At 42.1% G+C, this 25,460-nt stretch overlaps 3 protein-coding genes across 6 annotated transcripts in view; 1 reads left to right on the forward strand and 2 right to left on the reverse strand.

Moving 5' to 3' along the window:
• LOC147008277 (uncharacterized) overlaps window positions 1–3,302 on the forward strand; it is a 37,881-nt gene extending 34,579 nt beyond the window's left edge. For all 4 annotated transcript variants that reach the window (XR_015053471.1, XR_015053475.1, XR_015053473.1 and 1 more), the window contains one exon: window positions 2,616–3,302. The gene's annotated coding sequence lies outside the window, so the exon portion shown is untranslated. The remainder of the gene's footprint in view (window positions 1–2,615) is intronic.
• Window positions 887–12,072, reverse strand: LOC147008278 (uncharacterized). The gene is made up of 4 exons (XM_085865302.1): window positions 11,923–12,072; window positions 3,296–3,456; window positions 1,198–2,023; window positions 887–916 (listed from the first exon to the last, which is right to left on the reverse strand). The coding sequence occupies exons 1-4, from the start codon at window positions 12,070–12,072 to the stop codon at window positions 887–889; spliced, it is 1,167 nt and encodes a 388-aa protein (XP_085721428.1).
• A 4,030-nt stretch (window positions 12,073–16,102) lies between these two features.
• On the reverse strand, window positions 16,103–20,738 carry LOC147008279 (uncharacterized). Its single transcript, XM_085865148.1, has 2 exons — window positions 20,488–20,738; window positions 16,103–18,625 (listed from the first exon to the last, which is right to left on the reverse strand). The coding sequence occupies exon 2, from the start codon at window positions 18,615–18,617 to the stop codon at window positions 17,067–17,069; it is 1,551 nt and encodes a 516-aa protein (XP_085721274.1). The 5' UTR covers window positions 18,618–18,625; window positions 20,488–20,738; the 3' UTR covers window positions 16,103–17,066.
• Window positions 20,739–25,460: the final 4,722 nt, after the last annotated feature.

Here is a 25,460-nt window from a genome sequence, read left to right on the forward strand (position 1 = left end):
CTTTTTGTTAAGATCACTCAGCAGCATCTCTTGTTTTTCTCTTTGGAGCTGAGTGTAGTCTGGAGTGATAAATATATTTCTTGTCCACAGAGAGGGATCATTCAAATTCCGGATCTTCTTATTATTCGTAAGAACCTGGTTCCTGTCAGACTCGCATCTGAAAACAACTTTTATGGGTCTGAAGCTGTTCTCAACATAGCGTCCAATGCGGAAAGTCCGCTCAGGCTCGATGTCCAGGTTCATGGCTTTTATTAGTTTTGCCACCGCCTCCGTATCATGTTCACCTTTTCCCTCCTTCACTCCACGGAACATGAGGTTGTTTTTGCGCCTTTCAATTTCCGCTCCTTCGTCCTTGAGAAACTCAGATTGAGAAGGATGTTGTGGCTCCCGTTTGGGGGGCGGCCGATGAACATCGTGCTGTTTCTGCTGACGTAACCTGACTTCACGTTGAGGCTTCGGTTGTTTTTTGAGGACAACACTGTACAGTTGTTGCTGCTGCAGCTCGTCATCACTGTGAGGGTTCGGTTCAGTCGGCGGCAACAAATCAACATTGCCCTCTTTCTGCTGTTGCTGCTGCAGCTCGTCATTCGTTCCAAGCACTTCTTCTTTGTTTTTCTCAGCATGCTTTCCCGTATTTTTTACTTCGGTCTCTCTTTCCAAGACCTCCTTCTCCCTTCCCTCCACATTATTTTTTCTGTCCCTCATCTCTTCCTCTCGAACCGTTAACATGAACTCTTTCAGTTTCCATTTAACTTCACATTGTTTTCGTTCTTCCTTGTGTTCTCTCTCTCGAACACGAATCTCTTCCTCGTTTTTCTCAGCAAGCTTTCCTGTCTTTTTTACTTCGGTCTCTCTTTCCAAGACCTCCTTCTCCCTTCCCTCCACATTATTTTTTCTGTCCCTCATCTCTTCCTCTCTAACCGTTAACATGAGCTCTTTCAGTTTCCATTTAACTTCACATTGTTTTCGTTCTTCCTTGTGTTCTCTCTCTCGAACACGAATCTCTTCCTCGTTTTTCTCAGCAAGCTTTCCTGTCTTTTTTACTTCGGTCTCTCTTTCCAAGACCTCCTTCTCCCTTCCCTCCACATTATTTTTTCTGTCCCTCATCTCTTCCTCTCTCGCCGTTAACATGAACTCTTTCAGTTTCCATTTAATTTCACATTGTTTTCGTTCTTCCTTGTGTTCTCTCTCTCGAACACGAATCTCCTCCTCCAATTTACGCAGCCTGCACTCTCCATCGTTGAGCTCCTCTCCTTTTTCGTTCAGACGAAGCTGCCGTTTATATATCTCCTCATCTTTCCCATTCATTAATGCTTCAAACGCATCTTGTCGCTCCAGCTCCTCTTCTTTACTCCTCTGCAGGTGTTGCTCCTGCTGCTGCACACGTTTCTTCCAGTTCTGAATCTCGAACATTCTATTTTCTACAACCAGCATTTTCTGGTTAAGTTCTTTATTTTTGCGTTTGTCCCACATTCGGACTTGGAATTGGTCTTTTGTTCGTGCGGATTCTTCTTTCTTTCTCATCCTGAGCTTTTCTTCATTTTTCCTCTGTTCTTCCTCATTTTTCCTCTCCTGTTCATTTATCTTTCTCTGTTCTTTTTCATTTTTCTGCCTCTGCTGTTCCTCCTCTCCTTTCTTCCGGTCCTTTTCCTCCTTTTGCCATAACTCCTTTTCCAGTTTCCATTGCACGTCCTTTTCCATCAACTCATGTTCCATTTCCTGCACAAACTTCTCTCTTTGTACAAGATTTCTTTCATTTTCGACCAACCGGGCCTCATATTCCTGAAGCTTTTCTTCCTCTGCTCGTAAAACCTTTTCTTTCTCTTTTTCATATTCTTCCTTCTCTTGTTCATCATCACCAAAGTTCTGTTTTGCTGTGAACTCCATTTTGCCAGTAATTTCCAGAACCTCCTTTCCCTCTGCTTTCTGAATCTCGAGGTGTTCGATTTCCCGAACCTCCGTTACCAACGGTGGATTAAGTTTCGATCCATTTTTCCGTTTCACTTTGCATCGACATCGTAAACTGCAACAAAAACAAACAAACATTCTCAGTTCAAGCTTAAATGAAGTTTTACATCACATGTAAAGTATTGAACACATGGTTTTGTAAAACATAAACAAACATGTTCCACGAGTGTTACAGTTCTGGAGGATACGGAATATGGAGCATGCAGATGTAACTTAAACAATGTCCGTAGGAACGGTGTGGAACGATGAATCACACTTGATTATTTAAAGAATGTCATGTAATGGTGGAGGATGTTATGAACTTTTGCAATTTTTTTTGCTGAAGAAGGAAATTGTGACTTTTTTTGTAAATCAAGCCTTACTTTGCTGGAATTCCATTGGTAACATTTTTTCATGACGTCATTTGTGGCCATCTTGGATTTTTAAAATAGCCGCCGTTTCAGAAGTATTTTTTCCCACAACTTTGACATTGACCAGCAAACTATTCCTTGGAAATCAACACTTAGTAGGCGGAGTTTTAGTTTATATTGACAAGAAATGTGAAATAAGTAACCTTTAAGAGTCTTCCTTAAAACATCATTGCCACTTTGTGTGAACATAAAATCCAATCATCCAGCCTTCAGTGAGTGTTGCATTCATTGCCACAGACTGAGAGTTCTTCAGTGTTCTGCAAGACCAAGTTGATGAGGGGCAGTATATCGACATTGCTGAACTGCAGAAGTGCAGATTTTTCATGAATTGCAAGACAGACTTTGCTGAAACTTTCGCAGGTTTTTTTTTTTGACACACAGGTGAGTGAATACACAACTATAATTACAAACAGCTTCCCAAAGTGAAGGCTTTCCAAAGTTCTACCCGACCTGCAAATGACCAATGAGGTATTTACACCAAATTTAACTTGATTAATGCAGCAAAAGTGGGTTTGTTCATGGCAGCCATTTTGAAATCCAAGATGGCCACCATCCAGAACTTCGAGAAAATTTCAACTTTTTGCATGACAAATGTGGGTATTGCCACCAAAATAGACTTCATATGACATTCAAAGCCCAAGTTGTTGGGAAATTTGGTGTAACATGGTGGCCATCTTGAAATTCAAAATGGCCCCATAACATTGGATGAAAAAAATGTTACCAATGGATTTTGGACACCTTATCATCCCCTCCAGCAATTAAACAACACTATCCATATTTAACAAAAAAAATTCTCGTCCTTTTAATCCAACATAACATCGTACACAATAAACTCTCTACAAATATCTGAGTGATCTTGTTCCCTCGTGGATGAAGGCATGATAGATATTGATGAATTAGTCACTTGTGTTCTTTACCAGTGAATGCAGAGCTTTCTTTTGGGGCTCCCCTTCTCGTTGAACCAACGTGACGGATCAAAGGTGATTACAACATAAAATAAAAGGAAGGAAATAACGATGAACGCGACGTCGCGAACCACAGACATCCCTCCATCCTCAACAGCATCATTCTGGAAAACCTGCGGAAATAGACAAGGGCAGGGGTTGGAGGAATGTTTATTTTTCATTTAAAATTAACTAAACAATGTTTTTACAATTATTTTACAAAATCTAAAAGTTCATGACAAAATAAGAACAACATGATCTTGAAATGTTTTAAACACAAACACGATGGCTCATGGAATGTACGAGAGTTTACTCGTTTATGTAAGAACTGGGTGATGATGAGAGAGGAGATTCGAAGGGGGCATGGGGAAAAGCATTCTGGGACTATTGTTTGATAATCCACTTGCCAGATGTATGTATTTTAGACTATCAAATACTACCTGTCGCTTCATTGATTGGAATACTATGAGTTGGGACAAAAATAGGGGGACAGAGGGAGGGTGGAGGGGGAGCAAGGAGGAAAGGAGAGAGAGGAGGGGTGGGGGAATGGAAGGCACACGTGTGGTGGAGCATTAATTACCATTCATACTGTCTCATCAAAATGATTTTCTACTGATAATACGAGAAATACTGCCTGGAGACAAACACCACTCGGACATGTCCAGAGGTAAACACCGTCCGGAGACAAACACCGTCCAGAGACAAACACCGCTTGGAGACAAACATCACCCGGAGACAAACACTGCCCAGAGACAAACATCGCCCAGAGAAGTCCGGAGACAAACACTGCCCAGACGCATCCAGAGAAAAGCAATGCCCGGACGCGTCCGGATCCAAGCTGTCTGGAGATAATCACCACCCGGCCATGTCTGGAGACAAACACCTGTCTAGACATAAACACACCACCTGGCCAGGTCCGGAGATAAATACAACCCGGGCAAGTCTGGATACAAACACCGCTCGGACGTAACCACTGTCCAGACACGTCCAGAGAAAACCACTGTCCGGATACAACCACCATACACATCCATCCAGAGAGTGAGAGAGAGACAGGAGGGAACAATGGAGAGGGATATGGAAGGAGGGTGCTGCACTGTATGAGGAGGGGGAGGAGTGTGGATGGGACAAAGAAAGAGAGACAGAGAGGGGTGGTGAGGTCGGGGAGTCAGACGCGAGAATGTTATGCTTTTGAACAACACACACAGACACACACACACACACACACACACACTTGGCCAATATGGCCAATTTTTTAGTGATCACCTGATTAGAGTAGGTGTGATTACTGAATGCAGTAGGTACTGTATATAACCCAAAACCTTGAGCAGCTTTCAGCCTTGTTATGGGGGAATTTCAATCAACAAATTATGAAAACAACGATGCATTAAAGATGTTTCAAGATGATTAATGTACTTGTGATATTATAAAAAGTAAAGTCGGCGACATGGATGTAAATCTGTGTCTTCACATTGTATTCCCTTTTCTGACATGTTGTGTTTCCTGTCACGAAGCACTTGGTGAATTGAACTTAAATTCAAACTTTGATCGGAACTCGACGGTGCGGCCCATCATGCTCTGAATGGTCCAACTTGTTAAAGCAACACACCCCTCTCTCCCCCACCAACCGCCCCTCTCCCCCCGCACCCATCTGTTGGGTAGTCGATCTAGTCTTCCGTTATTATCAGTATCTCCGTCGATATGTTTGTCTGTCTGTCTGTTGGGTAGTCGATCTATCGAAAAAATTTTTTTTTTGAGATTTTTCAAAAAAAAATTTTTTTGGAGATTTTTTTTTTTCTTCCCTTATTATCAGGATTTCCGTCGATATGTTTGTCTGTCTGTTCGGTCCAGTGCTCCGTTAACACAATGGCGATTTCGATGAAACTTGGTTGGTAGGTTCATACCATGACCTAGTTGTGTACAATTGAGAACCGTTGCTATGGACCCATCTGTTGCCGAGCAACGGACCTTTGAAATTTTCAAAAAATCTCAAAAATGTATCTTTTCGAAAATCAAAAATCTGGCCACGAGCGACTGTGGGCAGTACTTTCAGCCATATTGTCAAAAATTTCCAGCCGGATCCTATGAAAACTGTCGGAGAAGATAGACTTTGAATGAACCCTGGTCGAAAACAATAAAAAAAAACGAAGTTCGTCATGTCTCAGAGACAATGAGTCAGATATACATGAAACTGGTATGGTAGGTTCATGGTATGTCCTAGTTACGTGTGAGAAAGAACCGTTGCTATGGACGCTTTTGTTGGCTAATAACGGCTGAAAAACGACTAAATTCGACTTGATCGACTACCCATGTCTGCCTACCGGCTTGTCTGTCTGTCTGTCTGTCTGTCCCGAGCATAGCTCCGTGGGTTTTGATCCAATCGGGATAAAATTTTGGTGGGAGGTTTATATCATGATCTCGTTGTGTTTTCCTGAGAATGGGCGTGGTGCGCCCATTATGGGTCGAGCCACGCCCAAAAAACATGTGTTTTTAGGGGGGAGCCGATTTCAATTTGCATCTTCTCCTTGGGGGTTTGTCGAACCTGACAGGGGTTTCGGTATTTGGTTAGCCCAATGGCACCTGCATAGCCCCACAGAGCTCGATTTTTCATTTTCGCCCCAAGGTCAAGGTCACAAGGTCACGAACTTAGAAAACTGCGAATTTTGACAGAAAAATATATCTTCTCCGAGGGGTTTGTCGAATCTGGCAGTGGTTTCGGTATTTGGTTAGCCGAATGGCACCTGCATAGCTCCACGGAGCTCGATTTTTCATTTTCGTCCCAAGGTCAAGGTCACAAGGTCATAAACTTAGAAAACTGCGAATTTTGACATAAAAATCATACGACCGCCCAAACTTTGAGAGCTTGGATGACAATATTTTTTATGCATAATCTTGAGGTCATTTCCCACCTAAAGTCTTGAAACCATTTTGCTCTTTCTCGAACATCTTGCCCGTGGCGCCCCCTTCAAATTTGTTTTTACGCTGATTTCATCAGTCTGGATATATAATCCGAGGAGTGCGAAATGCCATATAGCCTATATGACGTTATATTCTTCCTGGAATATTCCAGAAGAAGTTTTGCACCAAAGGTCATAATCCTTGACCTTTGACCTTTAAGGTTCACAAAGGTCAAATTTTCAAAGTTGTATGAATCGAACCAGATTTTCGACCTTCTTCGACGAATTAACTCCAATAAGCTATCGCACGTATCCTGTTTCCTTATTTTAATGTCCACAACATTGTTTTGTGACCTTTAAAGGTTATGCAAAGGTCAAATTTTGAAAGTTGTTGAACGAAACCGGGTTTTCGACATTTTGCAGCAAATAACCTGTCACTCACTCGTACCACATCATGTTGATCATTTTTATAACTTGGTCAAACATTATCACATTGTCTCATCCTTGACTTCTGAAACAATCTACATCGTCAAATACCGCTCGTGAACCATCGTCGTCTTCAGACGTGTAGATATTTTTGTTCCGATTAATCTCTTCCGGTGAAAACCACATTTAACAAGGTTGATGAACAACACGAGTCTTTGATCTTAAAAATATTTTACAAGAATGAGAACAGGATTTTAAAATGTTCAGTTTGATCAGTTGGGATTCTGATCCCAACTGATCTGAACTGATTCTGATCCCAACACTCCATAGGGAGGGATAGCACGGGGAAAACGGGAGCCCCGTCAAATGCGCATCAAATGATCTGTTAAAAATTACTCTGAGTGAATTCAAACACTGTCGGGACATGTCCGGAGACAAAATCCTGTCCGCGAATAAACACTGCCCAGACACGTCCGGAGACAAACACCGTTCGTACATAACCACTGTCCAGACATGTGCAGAGATTACCAATGTTTATGGACATAACTACCGTCTTGATATTGTACGTCGAGAAACAGAGAGAGTGGAAGGAGAGAGGAGATGTGTGGGAGGAGGGTGTTGTACTGTATTATGATGGGGGTGCAGTGAAGATGGGACAAAGAAAGAGAGAGAGAGAGAGGGGGGGGTAGGGAAGATTGCAGAGAGAATATGTTGTACCTCATGAACAATTAACACACACACACACACACACACACACACACACACACACACACACACACACACACACACACACACACACACACACACACACACACACACACGTGCTTGATCCATGGATGTAAATCTGTGTATTCACATTGTATTCCCTTCTCTGAGACGTGATGTTTCCTGTCACGAATCACGTGGTGAATTAAACTTAAACTCGAACTTTGGTCGGAACTCGACGGGACGACCCATCGTGCTCTGATTGGTCAAACTTGTAAAAGCAACAAACCCCTCACTCACTCACCAACCAACTCCCCCTATTTTAAATCCTGCGTACGGGCCTGATTTACCAAGCTGTAAACAAAGTGACTCCGATCGTGTTGTTTACCTTCCCCAAGTACAATACGTTGTTATTTCTCACAATCCCCACTTACCTGCTGTGATGGACGGGACGCCCCACTTCCGAGGATGGTGAGCACGAACAGCGCGATGGGAAACAACATGGCTGGTGCACGGCTCTCCACGAACTGAAGATTTAATGATACTGCTCTGTCTGAAGAGTTCTCTATTGTTTCATCACTTCTTATTGTGATGTCACAATGGACTGCGGCCACGCCCCCTTCCCTCGTCTGCATTGATATCTCAACCGAGATATAATTATATATTTTTGTTCCAAATAACCTCTTCCAGTGAAAACCACGTGACCCAAGGTTGATGAACAACACGAGTCCTTTCTCTTTCAAATCTTTTACCCCAATGAGAACAGGATTTAAAACGTTCATTTTGATCAGTTGGGATTCTCATTAGAAACCTTGCACAACAGACGTGTGTTTATTTAATCAATGTAATTCATGATAACCCGAGTTATAAAGGAGCTTACATAGTGAGTAATGGTACACCTCCTGATTTATTTATATCTCTTTGGTATGAGTGTGAATGAACATTAATTTTGTGTTTGTACATGCATATGTAATAAATAGATAACCTTATATAGATTCACACCCAACCACCTCGTATTCTCAACACATCCACGACTGAAGTTGGACGAAGACGATGTTTCCACCCATGTTTGTTCCTTGTGAAATCGAACATTCGTAAATTAGTATAACGTAGTTTGGTAGGGAGTGTTGTTCTCCATCGGAAGGGAAAGCACGGGGAAAATGGCGGCTCCGTCAAATACTCACAAAAGGATCCGTTTAAAAATACTATGGAGTCAATTAATACTTCTTTGAAACCTTATACCGTTTATTAATTAAATACGAGCTGGGATACCTGGTGTTACCTGTTTTAATCCTGTTTATTAATTAAATACGAGCTGGGATACCTGGTGTTACCTGTTTTAATCCTGTTTATTAATTAAATACGAGCTGGGATACCTGGTGTTCCCTGTTTTAATCCTCTTTATTAATTACTAGTGCGGGCCCGTAGGTGCGTAAACGACGACTGGATTGGGGAATTTTTAACCCCCCCCCTCACCCCCTCCTCTGTCCCCCTCTCTCGTGCCAGTACCCTCTCTCGTGGGTGAGGCTTGCCAGTATGTGCAGCTTCGTTCCTTCGCTCTCGTAAATGACTACTGGATTGGGACATTTTTTCAATGAGATCCTACCAACCGTATCATAAATGGCCATAACTTGGGAAACACCTGGGAAACATACTCAGGTCCCCAGCGGCAATTGTGACGTCATATCAAACGAAGAAGAAGAAGAATTGTGACGCCCCTCTCTCTCGCTCCCCCCAAGTCTCACCCCTCCTCTCTCACTCCTCTCTCTCGCCCCCACTCTCACCCCCCTCTCTGGCCCCCACTCTCACCCCCCCTCTCTCGCCCCTTCCTCTCTCCCCCTCTCTTGAATTGTAACGCCCCATCTCTCTCACCCCCTCTCTCCCTCCCCTCTCTCGCCCTCTCTCTTGCCCCCCTCTCTTGACCCCCCTCTCTCGCATTCCTTTCTCCCCCCTCCTCTCTCGCTCCTCTCTCTCTCACCCCCCACTCTCAAACCTTAATATCAAACCTTGAAAAGGCACATCTGCGGGTCCCAGGCAATATTCCTGTCAAGTTTCAATCAGATCGGACCGTCAATCGTGCAAATAAATAAATAAATAAACATTAATTGTAAAGTCATTCGTGACGTCATAGCACCGTGTCTTGTCATTGGTTGACAGATAAATGGCCGTAACTTGGGAACCGCTTATCCGATTAATATCAAACCTCGAAAAGGCACATCCGCGGGTCCCCAGCAATATTCCTGGCAAGTTTCAATCAGATCGGACCGTCAATCGTGCAAAATAAAATAAATAAATAAACATTAATTGTGAAGTCATTCGTGACGTCATAGCACCGTGTCTTGTCATTCGTTGACAGATAAATGGCCGTAACTTTGGAACCGCTTATCCGATTAATATCAAACCTTGAAAAGGCACATCCGCGGGTCCCCAGCAATATTCCTGGCAAGTTTCAATCAGATCGGACCGTCAATCGTGCAAAATAAAATAAATAAACATTAATTGTGACGTCATTCGTAACGTCATAGCACCGTGTCTTGTCATTGGCGAAAGAGATAAATGTCCGAAACTTGGGAAGCGCTTATCCGATTGATATTGTCGCGAATTCGCGCCCGCCGGCGTGCGATCGGCCACGTGACTCGAATCGCGGCACGTCGCCCACCGGACGGACAATTCTGTCGTGACCCTCTCGGACTAACGCCGGGAGCTAGTCACGGGTGGGCCTTTCGGCCTCACCACGATCGTGCCAATCGGCCACCCGCGTGGGATAGGGTTGTTCGCCAAACTCGACCTACCTAAGTACCCACGCGGATGGTAGACCGGGCGATCGCACCTCGCCACAGGTCGACTCCGGACACGGGCCGCTTAAGCGGTCCGTTCCGTACTATCGGGATAACCGAGCGGTGTTATCGTCGGCCTCGACGGTTCCGATTAATTATCGAGCGTATTCAGCCCACAACGAACCCGTTACGTGAAGCAAGATGGAGATTCAACCAAAGGAAAGGACGCAGCGAAACGGGGAACAATTCAACATGCAAACACTTTATTCACATAGACACAGAGAACACATATAGCAATTAAAACAATTATGCACAAAGAGCAAATGCAATACGAAAAACAATAAAGCAACGACGACGCAGAGCTACAACCGACTAAGACCGACACACGGCAACACTTAACAGTTTTACTTCACCAGACTGGCGCCACACACACACCCGTTTACACAGAACCCAAAAGAAATGGAAGTCGCGACTTCCCTGAGCGTGTCGAGTCCCTCTCCGACGTCCGTCGACGGGGTCCCGCCTGGCCGCGACTCCGTGCCCGAGCGTGGTAGGCGAGTCCTCTCCTGCGTGCCTCGCGCCTGCACGTGTTGGCCACTCGACGCCACGGACCGAGTGTTCGGCACTATCTCAGCGCGGATAGAGGGGGGGGGAGGGGGGAAACGTGGATGGCCAAAGTCGGGAGAGGGGAATGGCGGACGCTCCTTCCCACCAGCGGGGTCTTACAACTGCCCCACAAAAGACCCGGCCAGCGGCCACCAGGACGAGCGAGCCGGAAGACGAGAGCAACCACCAAGCAAGAGCATCCACCAAGCAAGAGCATCTACCAAGCAAGAGCATCGACAAAACTGATTCCCCCGTCTCCAACTTTTATATCCTCGGAGCTCCGCCCTGTTGCTCCGCCCCGTTCTTTGCTCCACCCCCCTTCGAGGTGCTTCGAGAAAGGTCTCGAAGAGGGGCGTTCCTCCTCCCTGGCCGCGTCACACCGCGCATCCACCAATCGGGCGCCAGCTGCCCTCCCCTCGCTTCTCCTCCCTCGCACCAAGCGCGGAGAAGGATGGCGCGAAAAGCCCACCGAGCGTCTTGTTGGTTTTTATTTGAAATAAAAGATAGAAAAAGAAAAACGACTGACTCAAAGCGTCGCAGCACGAATGAATCACATTTATTCCCTCTAAACAACGGGTTTGGGGCTAACTACACATGTACTTCAGAGATATCTCACCTACGGGACCTGAATGGTGGTTTGCGAATTTCCACAGCCGAAGCAATATCAAACCTCGAAAAGGCACATCCGCGGGTCCCCGTCAATATTACTGGCAAGTTTCAATCAGATCGGACCGGCGGTCGTCGAGAAACGGCGGTCGCAGACAAACAGACGGACAGACACACACACACACACACACACACACACACACACACACACACACACACACACACACACACACACACACACACACACACACACACATTGCTGGAATTATAGATAGATACACGAGCTGGGGTACCTGGTGTACCTGTTTTAATCCTGTTTATTAATTATACACGAGCTGGGGTACCTGGTGTTACCTGTTTTAATCCTGTTTATTAATTAAATACGAGCTGGGGTATCTGGTGTTACCTGTTATCATCCTGTTTATTAATTAAATACAAGCTGGGGTAACTGGTGTTACCTGTTTTAATCCTGTTTATTAATTAAATACCAGTCTGGGTTTCCCAAGCTTAAAACAAAGTAACTCCGATCGTGTTGTTTTCCTTCCCCAAGTACAATACGTTGTTATTTCTCACAATCCCCACTTACCTGCAGTGATGGACGGGACGCTCCACTTCCGAGGATGGTGAGCACGAACAGCGCGATGGGAAAGAACATGGCTGGTGCACGGCTCTCCACGAACTGAAGATTTAACGATTCCGCTCTGTCGAAAGAGTTTCCAGTTGTTGGAATTGTCATTGTGACGTCACAATGGACTGTGGCCACGCCCTCTTATCCTCGTCGACATTGCTTTTTAACGCTCAGACAACGTCGACTGTATTATCTATACTTTGATAACCCACAAAAAAGAGATGATGTCTTTTTCCGATTTGAGATTTCTGAAGAAGATAATTTTGTGATAAAATTCGAAATATTCTCCATCTTCAAACTTCTCCGTGACGTCACACCCAAAAGTGGACCGTGAGATTCGTTTCACGTTGACTGTGGGTTGTTACACCATGGGACGATTTAACTGGAACATCAAATTATTTTCGATTTTTCACAAAAATGCCGAGTCGATGAGTCCTTGGTGATTGTACAGTAATAGAAACCGATATTGTTTCATGTTTCACCAATGGGGGAAACACAGCACACCCTCCTTCTCTTAACCATCCTCTTACAATCACCCATCAATCATCACCCTGACAATACACACCACCAACCCACACCCTCCTTCTCTTAACCATCCCCTTACAATCACCAATCAATCATCACCCCCACAATACACACCACCAACCCACACCTCCTTGTCTTATCCATCCCCTTACAATCACCCATCAATCATCACCCTGACAATACACACCACCAACCCACACCCTCCTTCTCTTAACCATCCCCTTACAATCACCAATCAATCATCACCCCCACAATACACACCCCCAACCCACACCTCCTTGTCTTAACCATCACCTTAAATCACCAATCAATCATCACCCCACAATACACACCACCAACCCACACCTCCTTGTCTTAACCATCTCCTTAAATCACCCATCAATCATCACCCCCACAATACACACCCCCAACCCACACCTCCTTGTCTTAACCATCTCCTTAAATCACCCATCAATCATCACCCCCACAATACACACCCCCAACCCACACCTCCTTGTCTTAACCATCTCCTTAAATCACCCATCAATCATCACCCCAACAATACACACCACCAACCCACACCCTCCTTCTCTTAACCATCCCCTTACAATCACCAATCAATCATCTCTCTCGTTAAACGTGACCTCTCGTTAAACGGCATAATTAGACGGTGGACACTGGAACTCGTGGTTCACTGGGTGGCGTTCGTGGTTCTAAAACAACCCACGGTGCCAAACAACGTTAATTGTGAGCGGTGGTCCCAGGTCCGGCTCTTCCGAGGACAACCGGGGATTAATCCCCCTGAGTGACAAACTGGTGTCTCGGTATCCGTGGCCACAGCAATATTGTTGTGGGCCGGGGGGTTGGTGGCGAGAACGACCGCGAGGTGGGGAAGTTTACGCCGTCTCCCACCAGATTCCCCAGAATTTATAGGCCGTCGCTCCAGATAACTCCGAAGCCGACGGGTCGATTAATCGACCGTGAAACGCCAATATCTCGACCGCCTGGCATAGGGTTATTTGTCTGGAGCCAAAGTACCTAAGTAACCACGCAGTCTTGGCTACCGAGGATTCACGTCCTTCTCGAACCGGGTCACTCTACTGACTGCGGTAGAGTTCCAACAACCGATTACCAACCCCGGCTCGGTTGTAGCGAGCGGAAACTGCCAGAGCCGTGCCGGCTGGGATTAACGGATTATATCGGAGATGAAACCCCGTCTGAACTCAGACCCGGACCATGCTGGACCAAATAAAGAAAGGACGAAAACGAACTGGGAACATTTCTCAGAAATTTATTTACAGTAAAGAAAAGACAAGAGAGGCGAGACTTAAAGTGAATATTCAATGCAAGTATTTACAATGTAATGGGCAAAAACACTTATACGGTTCTGCTTACAAGACGGGCCCACACGCACACACACACACACACACACACACACACACACACACACACACACACACACACACACAAATAGAAAAGAAACCCCAGAGTCCTTTGTTGGACCCTCGCAGCCGTGGAGAGAGACAAGCTGGGGGTCAGAGTTCGGTGGGTACCTGACCATCGGAGGGAGGGGTGCTCCGCGATGCGGCACCTGACAAAGGTCATTGGTCCGATCCCCAGTCGCACGGGGGGGACTCGAGGCTCGTGGCGGAGTTCCGGTGGCGAATAATCGGGGTCAACAGAAGGGGGGGTCAGGGTCGCTCTATCCTTCCTTGTAGAGGGCCAGCAGCGACACGTTCGCCGCCTCAATGGCCCTCTGCTCAACCCTCGTGACAGCAAAAACCCCCTCGTACAGCAATGTAGACCTCCTGAACTCTCCTACAACCCACCAACAACGCCTCAGAGAGTCTCTGGAATTTATGGACCTCCATCAGTGGGGAGGGCCTTGGTCAGCACACCTCGCTGTTCGCCTCTAATTGGCCAGGATCCTTCAGGCACAGCCTTCCTGGGCGGGGTTTCGGCCATGCCAGAGAAAGCCGCCCCTCCCCTCCACGCGTGTTTGAGGAAGGTGGATGGTGGTGAAGCCACTATTGTGTGATGGGCAGGTGGTGAGATGTAATAACCTAACTATTAAAATAACAACACAACGCACATATTAGACTCTCCCACTAGACAAAAGGAAGGGACCTGTCTCACACGTACTTACCGGCATAACTAACTTTGGGACCTGAATGTTGAGTGCGCATGGTTTCCAGATTCGTAAAAAATTTTTTTATTATTATGTTGCATGAAAACAAACATCAATAAACCCATTGGATGACGTCACATTTCTCGTGATCGTCACTTCCAGGATCCCAAGCAGGGCCAGCAAAAGCGATGTAAATAATGGATTTCGAAGAAAGTGAACTGTCTGACAACTGTCCGGATGTGCAGATAAAGTCCAATACACCTGGAGCTCGTAGTGAAAGCCAGGTAGGTACGAGGTGAAAAATCCACTTGGTCGCAGGAGTCGATCGGGGTCGTGAGCAAGATAACTATGCAGGGTAGTGTTATCCCTTTCTTCCATAGGCAGGGATTGTGTGTGTGTGTATAATATGTGTGGATGTTTGTGTATGTGCGTGTGCATGGATGTGTGTGTTTTTGTGTCTGTGTGTATGTATGTATTTGTGTATGTATGTGTGTGTTTGTGTGTGTATGTATGTGTGCATGTATGTGAGTATGTATGTTAGGGTGTTTGTATGTGTGTGTGTGTGTGTGTGTGTGTGTGTGTGTTGTGTGTTTGTGTGTGTGTGTGTGTATGTCGAGCCATTGATCACCCTTCACTGAGGCATGAGGACGTCGATATCCTTGAGAGAAAACTGTTTATTATCTCTCAAACATGGACGTACATGGAAAGCAAACACCAGGAACGTCAAATAGCAATTGAGGAACCTCGGAGAATGCTCTTCCCTAAAAACCGAGTCACTCCCTTATATATGTTTATCTTTGCCACGTTGGCTTATTCCAGCACACAATAACCCTTCCTTTCATCAAAGGACCAGCTCGTTCACCATCTGGTTTATGTCCTTTCAACACCAGTACATTAATCAGATAAGCAGGACCTGAGGTTTCTCTCAGATCCAGTAACACAATGTTCCTGTGGATCATTCAAGGTTGACCACATTTCTCATCTCTCTTCATGTGGAAAACAGCAAAGTGGAAATATTTTTAATGAACTGCAAGTGAGTAGGTTTTTCTGGGAAGAAACAAAAGCTTTCAAAAAGTTCAAATCCCAACATGTATGTGTGTATGTGTGTGTTTGTATATGTGTGTGTGTGTGTGAAAATCGAGGTAGCTGCTCCTGTGTGCGAATAGTATAACTTGGTAAAATAAATAATTTGTCAATTATGAATTAATTACACGAGGAATTAAAAAAGATGTCGGGATGGACCTTGCACATCAATCGTCATGGTACCATCCCTACCTTTCTCAATACCATTTGCTCTGACCATCCCTACCTGCTTATTCATTCATTTAAATGCTTTTTATACCTGTTCAAGTTAAGGTAAGAAAATTTTCATCTCACAAATGGAAAAGGGTAGTTGGACTTTAGATATAATTAATAATTTATGCTTCTCTATAAATAACCCTCATCTGATTAAAGTGCCAAGTAACATTGAACTCGGAAAGTAATCAAAGATTCAGGCTGAAACAATTGGGAAAAACAAACAATTTAATGGTGAACACCTGCACACCTGATCACAAGGAAGTACAAAGAATAAACCCTTGCAGGTGATGTGAAGAACTTCCAAAAAGAGGAACAACATACACAGTTATGGGATAAAAGATATCCCAAAGTTTGAGAAACAAAATCGATTTCCAGTTCATGTTTACAATCTCTACCAAAAAGAAGGCAGTGTGTGTGTGTGTGTGTGTATTCCTGAGATTGTGTTTGAGTGTGTCCATATGGTTGTGTATGTGTGTTTGAGTGTGTCCATATGGTTGTGTATGTGTTTGTGTGCATGCATGTGTGCGTTTGAGCGTGTCCATATGGTTGTATATATGTATATGTGTTTGTGTGCATGCATGCGTGTGTTTGAGTGTGTGTATCCACCTCCATTTTGGTGAAGGGTCATGTTTGTTCGAGCAAATTATGAAGTTTTCAGGATCGTCACTGAACACAAGACAGCTTGCAACTGTAGTTAGTTTGAAGTAATATTCATTCCCAGGGATGGTTTTTGAAGATCTCAGTGAGGTTCTTCTTCATTACTACTGTTGCTGCAGCTATCACTGACACAATATCGACGCTCTTCAACTTCCAGGTTATTTTGACTTTGTTTTACAGATCCTGGTATTTGGACATTTCCCTGATAACACGGTATTCACACCGAAGTCGCTCGGTATCTTTTTTGATGACGAGACAAAGTTGATGAAGAAACAAATGCCTTGTTACACACAGAACACTGGTATGGTTTATCCTCGGAATGTAGTCGTTCATGTCGATGTAAAGATGATGGTTGAGAAAATGCCTTGTCACACACAGAACATTTGTGGAGTTTATCCCCGGAATGTAGTCGTTCATGTTTATGTAAATTTGATGAATCAGCAAATGTCTTAATACACACAGAACACTTGTAGGGTTTATCCCCAGAATGTACTCGATCATGTTGATGTAAATTTTATGATTGAGAAAATGTCTTGTTGCAAACAGAACACTTGTAGGGTTTATCCCCAGAATGTACTCGTTTATGTTTATGTAAAGTTGATGATTGAGAAAATGGCTTATTACACACAGAACACTTGTGGGGTTTATCTCCAGAATGTACTCGTTCATGTCTATGTAAAGTTGATGATTGAGAAAATGCCTTATTACACACAGAACACTTGTAGGGTTTATCCCCAGAATGTAGTCGTTTATGTTTATGTAAAGTTGATGATTGAGAAAATGCCTTATAACACACAGAACACTTGAAGGGTTTATCCCCAGAATGTACTCGTTCATGTTGATGTAAATTTGATGATTGAGAAAATGCCTTGTTACAAACAGAACACTTGTAGGGTTTATCCCCAGAATGTACTCGTTCATGTCTATGTAAATTTGATGATTCAGAAAATTCCTTGTTACAAACAGAACACTTGTAGGGTTTGTCCCCAGAATGTACTCGTTCATGTTTATGTAAAGTTGATGATTGAAAAAATGCCTTGTTACAAACAGAACACTTGTAGGGTTTATCCCCAGAATGTAGTCGTTTATGGTGATGTAAAGTTGATGATTGAGAAAATGCCTTGTTACAAACAGAACACTTGTAGGGTTTATCCCCAGAATGTACTCGTTCATGTTTATGTAAATTTGATGATTGAAAAAATGCCTTGTTACACACAGAACACTTGTAGGGTTTATCCCCAGAATGTACTCGTTCATGTTTATGTAAAGTTGATGATTCAGCAAATGCCTTGATGCACACAGAACACTTGTAGGGTTTATCCCCAGAATGTAGTCGTTTATGGTGATGTAAAGTTGATGATTGAGAAAATGTCTTATTACACACAGAACACTTGTGGGGTTTATCTCCAGAATGTACTCGTTCATGTCTATGTAAAGTTGATGATTGAGAAAATGGCTTATTACACACAGAACACTTGTGGGGTTTATCTCCAGAATGTACTCGTTCATGTCTATGTAAAGTTGATGATTGAGAAAATGCCTTATTACACACAGAACACTTGTAGGGTTTATCCCCAGAATGTAGTCGTTTATGTTTATGTAAAGTTGATGATTGAGAAAATGCCTTATAACACACAGAACACTTGAAGGGTTTATCCCCAGAATGTACTCGTTCATGTTGATGTAAATTTGATGATTGAGAAAATGCCTTGTTACAAACAGAACACTTGTAGGGTTTATCCCCGGAATGTACTCGTTCATGTTTCCGTAAATTTGATGAACCAGCAAATGCCTTGTTACACACAGAACACTTGTAGGGTTTTGCCATAAGATGTATGATTTGATGTTGATGGAAATTTGATGAACGAGTGAAGGCCTTGTTACACAACGAACACTTGTAGGGTGTCTCGTTTCCTTGGATCTGCTTGATCACCTTTAAACAACTGTTGAAGCTGTTGGAAGAGACGCTGCTCGATTTGTCATTGTCCTGAGAAGAAGGCATCTGATGATTGAAATGATCTTCTTGGTCGAACTGGGCAGAGTTGGTGAAAGAAACGATTTTCATTTCTTTATCTGTAAAGACAATGAAACACAAAACTAACTGGACAGCATCTGAAAAGGAATTATCAGAACCCCCCCCCCCCAACCTGTAGACCTACGAGACCAAGATTTTTTCTTTATGTCGTGAACAAACTTTGGTAAATGATAGCTGATCAAGGTTTTGGTCAAGTTTAATCAAGTTTTGGTCAAGTTTTCAAGTCGTGTCTGTAGTTTCGGAAAAGAAAGCAAATACATATTTTGGGGGGCAACCCACCCGTAGACCCCTTCGTAGGTCCCCTCAGACCTCGATTTTTTTTGCCGTGAACAGACTTTGGTGCATCCCGGATGATGAAGGTTGTGGTCAAGTTTGATCGGAATTGTGTGTGTAATTTCTGAGGAAAGAAATACCGATATTGGGGGGCAACCCCCCATAAGGGCCGATTTTAAAAATGCCGTGAACAGACTTTGGTAGATCCCGGGTAATGAAGGTTGTGGTTAAGTTTCATCAAAATCGTGTGTGTAGTTTAATAAAATAAATTGCAAAAAATTGGGAGCACGAATTGCAGAAACAACCCCGACAACAGGAATAAGCCTTCCCCTATCCTACAGGAGTATCGGGGGAGGATCAACAAGAGAGGGTAATCAGAGATTGCAGTCCCTCGACAAGACTTATTTGACGTGGTGTTTTGTGAGCTCATGTGTTGCATCATTAATACAATTCAATTGGTAATTATTCGTAATTAAGACGTTCCAACCTATAATTGGAACGAAATTTACACTCATACGTTCCATGAGCAAGTGATCAATAAACAAACGTTCTAATACTACATAATCAACCAATACATGTACTCACATTTCAAATGTGTGTAAATGATCGACATACTCAGGATTCAATGGTAATTCATAGATGTACTCTCATTTCAATGGGATTTAATTAATCGACATACTCACATTTCAATAGTACATAATTAATAGATGTACTCACATTTCAAAGTATGTAATTAATAGACGAACTCACATTTCAATAGTATGTAATTAATAGACGTACTCACATTTCAATAGTATGTAATTAATATACGTACTCACATTTCAATAGTATGTAATTAATAGACGTACTCACATTTCAATGGGATGTAATTTAGAGACGTACTCACATTTCAATAGTATGTAATTAATAGACGTACTCACATTTCAATAGTATGTAATTAATAGACGTACTCACATTTCAATGGGATGTAATTAAGAGACGTACTCACATTTCAATCGTATGTAATTAATAGACGTACTCACATTTCAATAGTATGTAATTAATAGACGTACTCACATTTCAATGGGATGTAATTAAGAGACGTACTCACATTTCAATCGTATGTAATTAATAGACGTACTCACATTTCAATAGTATGTAATTAATAGACGTACTCAGGTTTCAAGAGGAAAGGGGTCGAATGGTGAAAAAGCAAAAGGGGCCTAAAGTGTCGAAATGGTCTGAAATTGTCCAAAGATGCTTTTGAGGTCTGTCGGTCTGAACAGTATCATGAGGGTCGATGAAGGGCTGTACGTCTCAAAAGGGTCTAAATGGGTGTGAAGGGGTCCAAAAGGCCTTAAAAGGGTCTAAGTGAGTATTAAAGGGTAAAATGTGGGTCTACGGGGTGTGAAGGAGTGAAGCTGTCTAAATAAATTAACTCATGTTCGTAAATAAATCAACTCCGGAGTGCAACACGGAAACAGTGGGCCAAACGACCTCCTCATGACCGTTTAAAACGCAGATTTAGGTGCATTGTGCTTAAAAATCTGATCGTCGAAAGTTTCGTCGTGAATTAACTTTCGGAGCTCAAAGCAGTGAGGTCACGAATATAAAACACATTTTACTTTCACACATTGAGATGGATAACCTATTTTCCTGCTGCAGACACTTCTTCCTCCCTCTTCTTCATCTTCTCACAAAGGTGGCTTCACTTTTTTTTTCTTCCAACGACCAGCTTACAGTGACATCTCTCGGCAAAGCCTTGGCTCATAGAGGAAAGCTCGATCAGAACCTCGTTCAAGGTTACGGGAAAGCTCACCCAGAAACGTCCAAAATTAACAGGTCATTTTAATTTGTAATGAAAAAGGTCATCACATCATGGCTCTGGAAACACCTCCAACCCCCTGTAAAACTCACTAACGTCTGGACGTCCACCCACCCCCACCCCACTCCAAACCCCAACCCCCACACGTCAACATGTAATTTTTGAATGGCCCCTGAGACAAGACATCGTTGAGAGGTCGGTAAGATCGATATAATGCTTGTAGGAAATTAAATATATCTCACCTGTGATTGACTATTTCTGTGATAGTGACCAGGAACCATTTGAAAATCGCAAAAAAATTAGTGGTTTACCAAGGTTACCGGCTCCACCCACGACCACATCTCACTGAATTTTTACATTGAATTCCCGTTTCTAACAACAATACACACTCCAAACATTTCCTCATTCGAGGTGAGACATCGACGATCAAAAAACAAATCTCGATGTGAACTTGGTTCATTGAAACGAAATGATATATGTAAATTTGATGAAGTTAGCTGAGATGGTAACCTTTATTTTCGACACTCTTTTTTTTCACCCTTGAGAGTTACGTCATGAGATGAGCAGTAACATTACCTTAACATCGATGTTGTGGGTTGTGTTTGTACTATTTTCCGTTTTTGAATGATTGGCGCATTTGAGAGGTCACGTGACTCCTTCACTGATCCTACCGATCATGGTAACGTCATTATAGTAACAGTTATTTTTCACATTTGATACTACATTTGACGATCGCAGGTAACCACCTCAGTAGGGTAAGAATACTGATTCTGGCTCACTTTTCCCCATGTAAATGAATGGGGGATTTTCAGCGATTTATATTTTTTTTCCCTAAAAATAAATCCCCTTTTTATCCCAAGGTATATTTATTTGTCCCCCCTTTTAACCTGGAGGTTGAACCTCATTGAATTGAACACCTGGGGGTTGAACAGCTCACTCATTGAACCTATAAAGATTTGTTCATTCTCAAATTCCTTCAATAGTTTAATTTTCTTTGCACAATAATCCCCATCTAAAATATTGACAAACAAAACATTTGAATCTTTATATTTTTTAAGATACCCCATTTGTGTCATTACGAAATGATAAACTTCTCTTAATGCTCTTGTTTGACCACCTCCTGAGCCACAGGTTATTTTTTGTTAAGCCCCGCCCACTTTTCTTTAAGCCCCGCCCACTTTTGCTAAGCTCCGCCCACTTTTCACAAGGTATTTTTTTCTAAGCCACGCCCACTTTTCCTAAGCTCCGCCTACTTTTGCTAAGCCCCGCCCACTCTTACATCATTTCCAGTTCATCTCTGACTCACAAAGAAATCACTAGAAAATTACAGGATGTTATGGTTTTGAAAAATTTCCCAATGAAGGCTTGCCTAGGCTTGCCCAGGGAATTTCCAAAGGAAACCACACCCACCAGTCTTTCTCTATAAAAGCTTCAAACCCAGGCTCCATTTTAAACATTTGTTCTTGCTGGCAATGGTGTTCTGTGTGCTTGTCTCAAACTCTCTGTCTTCTATGGAACTAAACCTTCAAGTTGATGAACTGGATTCAAACCTCTTATCTATTGAGGTAAGATTTTTTATTTTCCTATTTTCAAACTTTGATTGAAGCATACTCATTTAATAATTAAATAACTTAATTAATACATTATTATTTTCTCTCACAGGAAATTGTATCTGAAAATACTGCTTTTGCTACAACTTGGGGGAAATTGTTGGCTTGGTTGAAGACCTTGAGTGGGATGACTTTGGTGTTCCTTGGAACTCTCTGTCTTCTATGGAACTAAACCTTCAAGTTGATGAACTGGATTCAAACCTCTTATCTATTGAGGTAAGATTTTTTATTTTCCTATTTTCAAACTTTGATTGAAGCATACTCATTTAATAATTAAAGAACTTAATTAATACATTATTATTTTCTCTCACAGGAAATTGTGTCTGAAATACGAAATGAAAATACTGCTTTTGCTACAACTTGGGGCGAAATTGTTGGCTTGGTTGAAGACCTTATGAGCGACCAAGACCCACAGAACGAGTTCGTCCTTGATGACCCAACCAAAGAGTTATACCTTGGAGACCAGCAAAATCCTGAAAAAGAGTTTTACAGCAATAGTACTCATTGTGAGTTATCAAGACAATACCCACTGAACAAGTTATACCTTGATGAGCCAGAATACAAGTTTTACCTTGGAGACTCACAAATTTTGAAAAAATCAGTAAATGAGTTCTGCCTTGATGGTTTAAATAACTACCTTGGAGACTCAGGAAAAGGGTTCTGCCAAGATGGTTCTAAATATGGGGCCTACCTTGGAGACTCACAAATTTTGAAAAAATCAGTAAATGAGTTCTGCCTTGATGGTTTAAATAACTACCTTGGAGACTCAGGAAAAGGGTTCTGCCAAGATGGTTCTAAATATGGGGCCTACCTTGGAGACTCACAAATTTTGAAAAAATCAGTAAATGAGTTCTGCCTTGATGGTTTAAATAACTACCTTGGAGACTCAGGAAAAGGGTTCTGCCAAGATGGTTCTAAATATGGGGCCTACCTTGGAGACTCACAAATTTTGAAAAAATCAGTAAATGAGTTATCCTTAAGAGACTTTGTAAGTTGGTTTTACTTTGAATACTTGAAATGTGGGTTCTGGATTGATAACTCACAATGTGATACATATCTTGGAAACTCAACGGGAATGTGGTTATACCTTGAAGACTTGGAAAGTTGGGTTTATGTTGGACACTTGAAACTTTTTTGGGGGCTTTTATTTATTTATTTATTTATTTATTATTATTATTATTTTATTTATTTATATTTTGGAGACTTTTGGAGTTGCTATCACTCTTTGGGATCTAAACCTATCGATGTAGTTCTTTGTCGGATGGTGCTTGATGGGAGCAAGATCAAGAAAGTTCTGGGAAGAAAGTGCAGGCTTACTCCCCCTTTCAAACCTGAAAGCCTTAAAAGACAGAATTGGAAGAAGAAAAAAAAAACGTAAAAATATATATATATAGGTGGAAATCTCATTTTGAAAAAGACATTGAGTTGGGGTTGAGATTTTGAATGTGAGGGTTGGGGTTGAGATTTTGAATGTGAGGGTTGGGACACAGACACACATACACATCAACAAACAAAAGTTAAGCCTTGACTATTCAGTTGAGGATTCTGTGTTTGGGGTTCACAGATCTAAGAACGTCCCCCTTGACACACATTATATACTGTTATACACCTCGAGTGTCCACAACGGTGTATAGTAGGAGGGAGTGAAGCGCCAACCTATTGCTCCCATTACACACACACACACACAAACAAAAGTTAAACCTTGACTATTCAGTTGAGGATTCTGTGTTTGGGGTTCACAGATCTAAGAACGTCCCCCTTGACACACATTATATACTGTAATACACCTCGGACTTGTCCCTCTAGTGTCCACAAAGGTGTATTATATGCTTAGTTTTGTCTTTTGTAATTCCTGTGAATAAAATGAACCTAAAATCTCTTCCCCTTCCAAATCATATATTTTATAAGTCCAAGGAACTGTATCTATTACATCAACAATTTTAAAAAGTTCTTTCGTCCATCGTTCAGTAAAACCCTTTTCAAAATGAGATTTCCACCTATATATTCTTACGATATCACCAACTTTGAACTTAGGTTTTCTGACATTAATCTCTTTTTCATATTTTAATTTTGTAAATGTTTCTGATGGCTTCATATTCGTTGACGTGTGAATCGTGTCATTATACTTATCCACAATATCCTGAATAAAAGATAACCATTGTTGTGAACCGAGTTGTGTGAATTTTTTATATAGTCTCTCTTTTAAGGTACGATTAAAACGTTCAACAACAACTGCCTTCCCTTCATTAAAGGTACTGTATAATGTAATACTGTTATTTTTTAAAAAATTCATAAATGTCTTGTTATAAAACTCTCTACCCTCATCAGTCCACAATTTCTTAGGTTTTCTCTTACTTTTATTAAATATCTGTTGAAAAGCTAACACAAGAGTATTACCTGTTTTGTTTTTTAAAGGGACAACCCACGCATATCTACTCCTCAAATCAATAACGGTTAAAGCATACTTGTACCCCTTATCATTATTGAGTTCAATCAAATCAGCAGACCAGATATAATCAACTTCCTTGGAATAAACTTTCCTTCTCTGAAACTTTGTGAATATTGGTTTATGTAATTCATCAGCTAATTGCTCTTCAGTCTTAATGGCATCATTAGAGCCTATAATTTTTTTGAATTTCCAAGTCCAAGTTTCAATTTAGCACTAATCATCTTCTTCACGATGAACCTATCAACTTTTTCTCTCAAGGTTGGATTTTGTATCAGAGACAAATTATATAACATTTCTCTATCGGCTTCATGCTTTTCTTCCAACGTTGTGGTATTCCCATAATCAATATCGTGTCTCATGCACACTTCATCAACTCTATTGATTGGTTTACTCCAGGATTTAGGATTGTCTGCCTCATCTAATCTTTTATCCAAGTTTGTGCCTGGACCACAGAAAGAATACCCTGGAAGATGTAATTCCCCTGGTATTCCAGTAGTTGTAAATTTACTTCCTGATAAAAACTTTTGTATATCTCCTCCGAGTTTGTGTTTGGAGATAAATTGATTTTTTTTGAACCACACACCGAACATATACCTTTTTGTATAACCCTGTTATTTTTACTTTTAATATATGAAATATTTTTAGTATTAGTTTTCTTTTTACATTTGAGACAATAACTCATTTATTTATGAGAAAAATTTCTGCAGAGTGCAAAAACCTTTTTAGTTTCCAACATG

Source organism: Eptatretus burgeri, chromosome 20 (assembly GCF_056783735.1).
Source record: "Eptatretus burgeri isolate ZD-2024b chromosome 20, Ebu_testis_v1, whole genome shotgun sequence".
Lineage (NCBI taxonomy): Eukaryota > Metazoa > Chordata > Myxini > Myxiniformes > Myxinidae > Eptatretus > Eptatretus burgeri.

Bases quoted from the DNA above. Each gene is read 5' to 3' on its own strand.
- LOC147008278 (XM_085865302.1), bottom strand. From the start codon at position 12,072: ATGACAATTCCAACAACTGGAAACTCTTTCGACAGAGCGGAATCGTTA. The intron at 3,457-11,922 runs GTAAGTGGGGAT...CTATTTCCGCAG, and splicing joins CGTCCCGTCCATCACTGCAG to GTTTTCCAGAATGATGCTGT. The intron at 917-1,197 runs GTTCGAGAGAGA...GTTAACGGTTAG, and splicing joins AATTGGAGGAGGAGATTCGT to AGAGGAAGAGATGAGGGACA.
- LOC147008279 (XM_085865148.1), bottom strand. From the start codon at position 18,617: ATGAAAATCGTTTCTTTCACCAACTCTGCCCAGTTCGACCAAGAAGAT.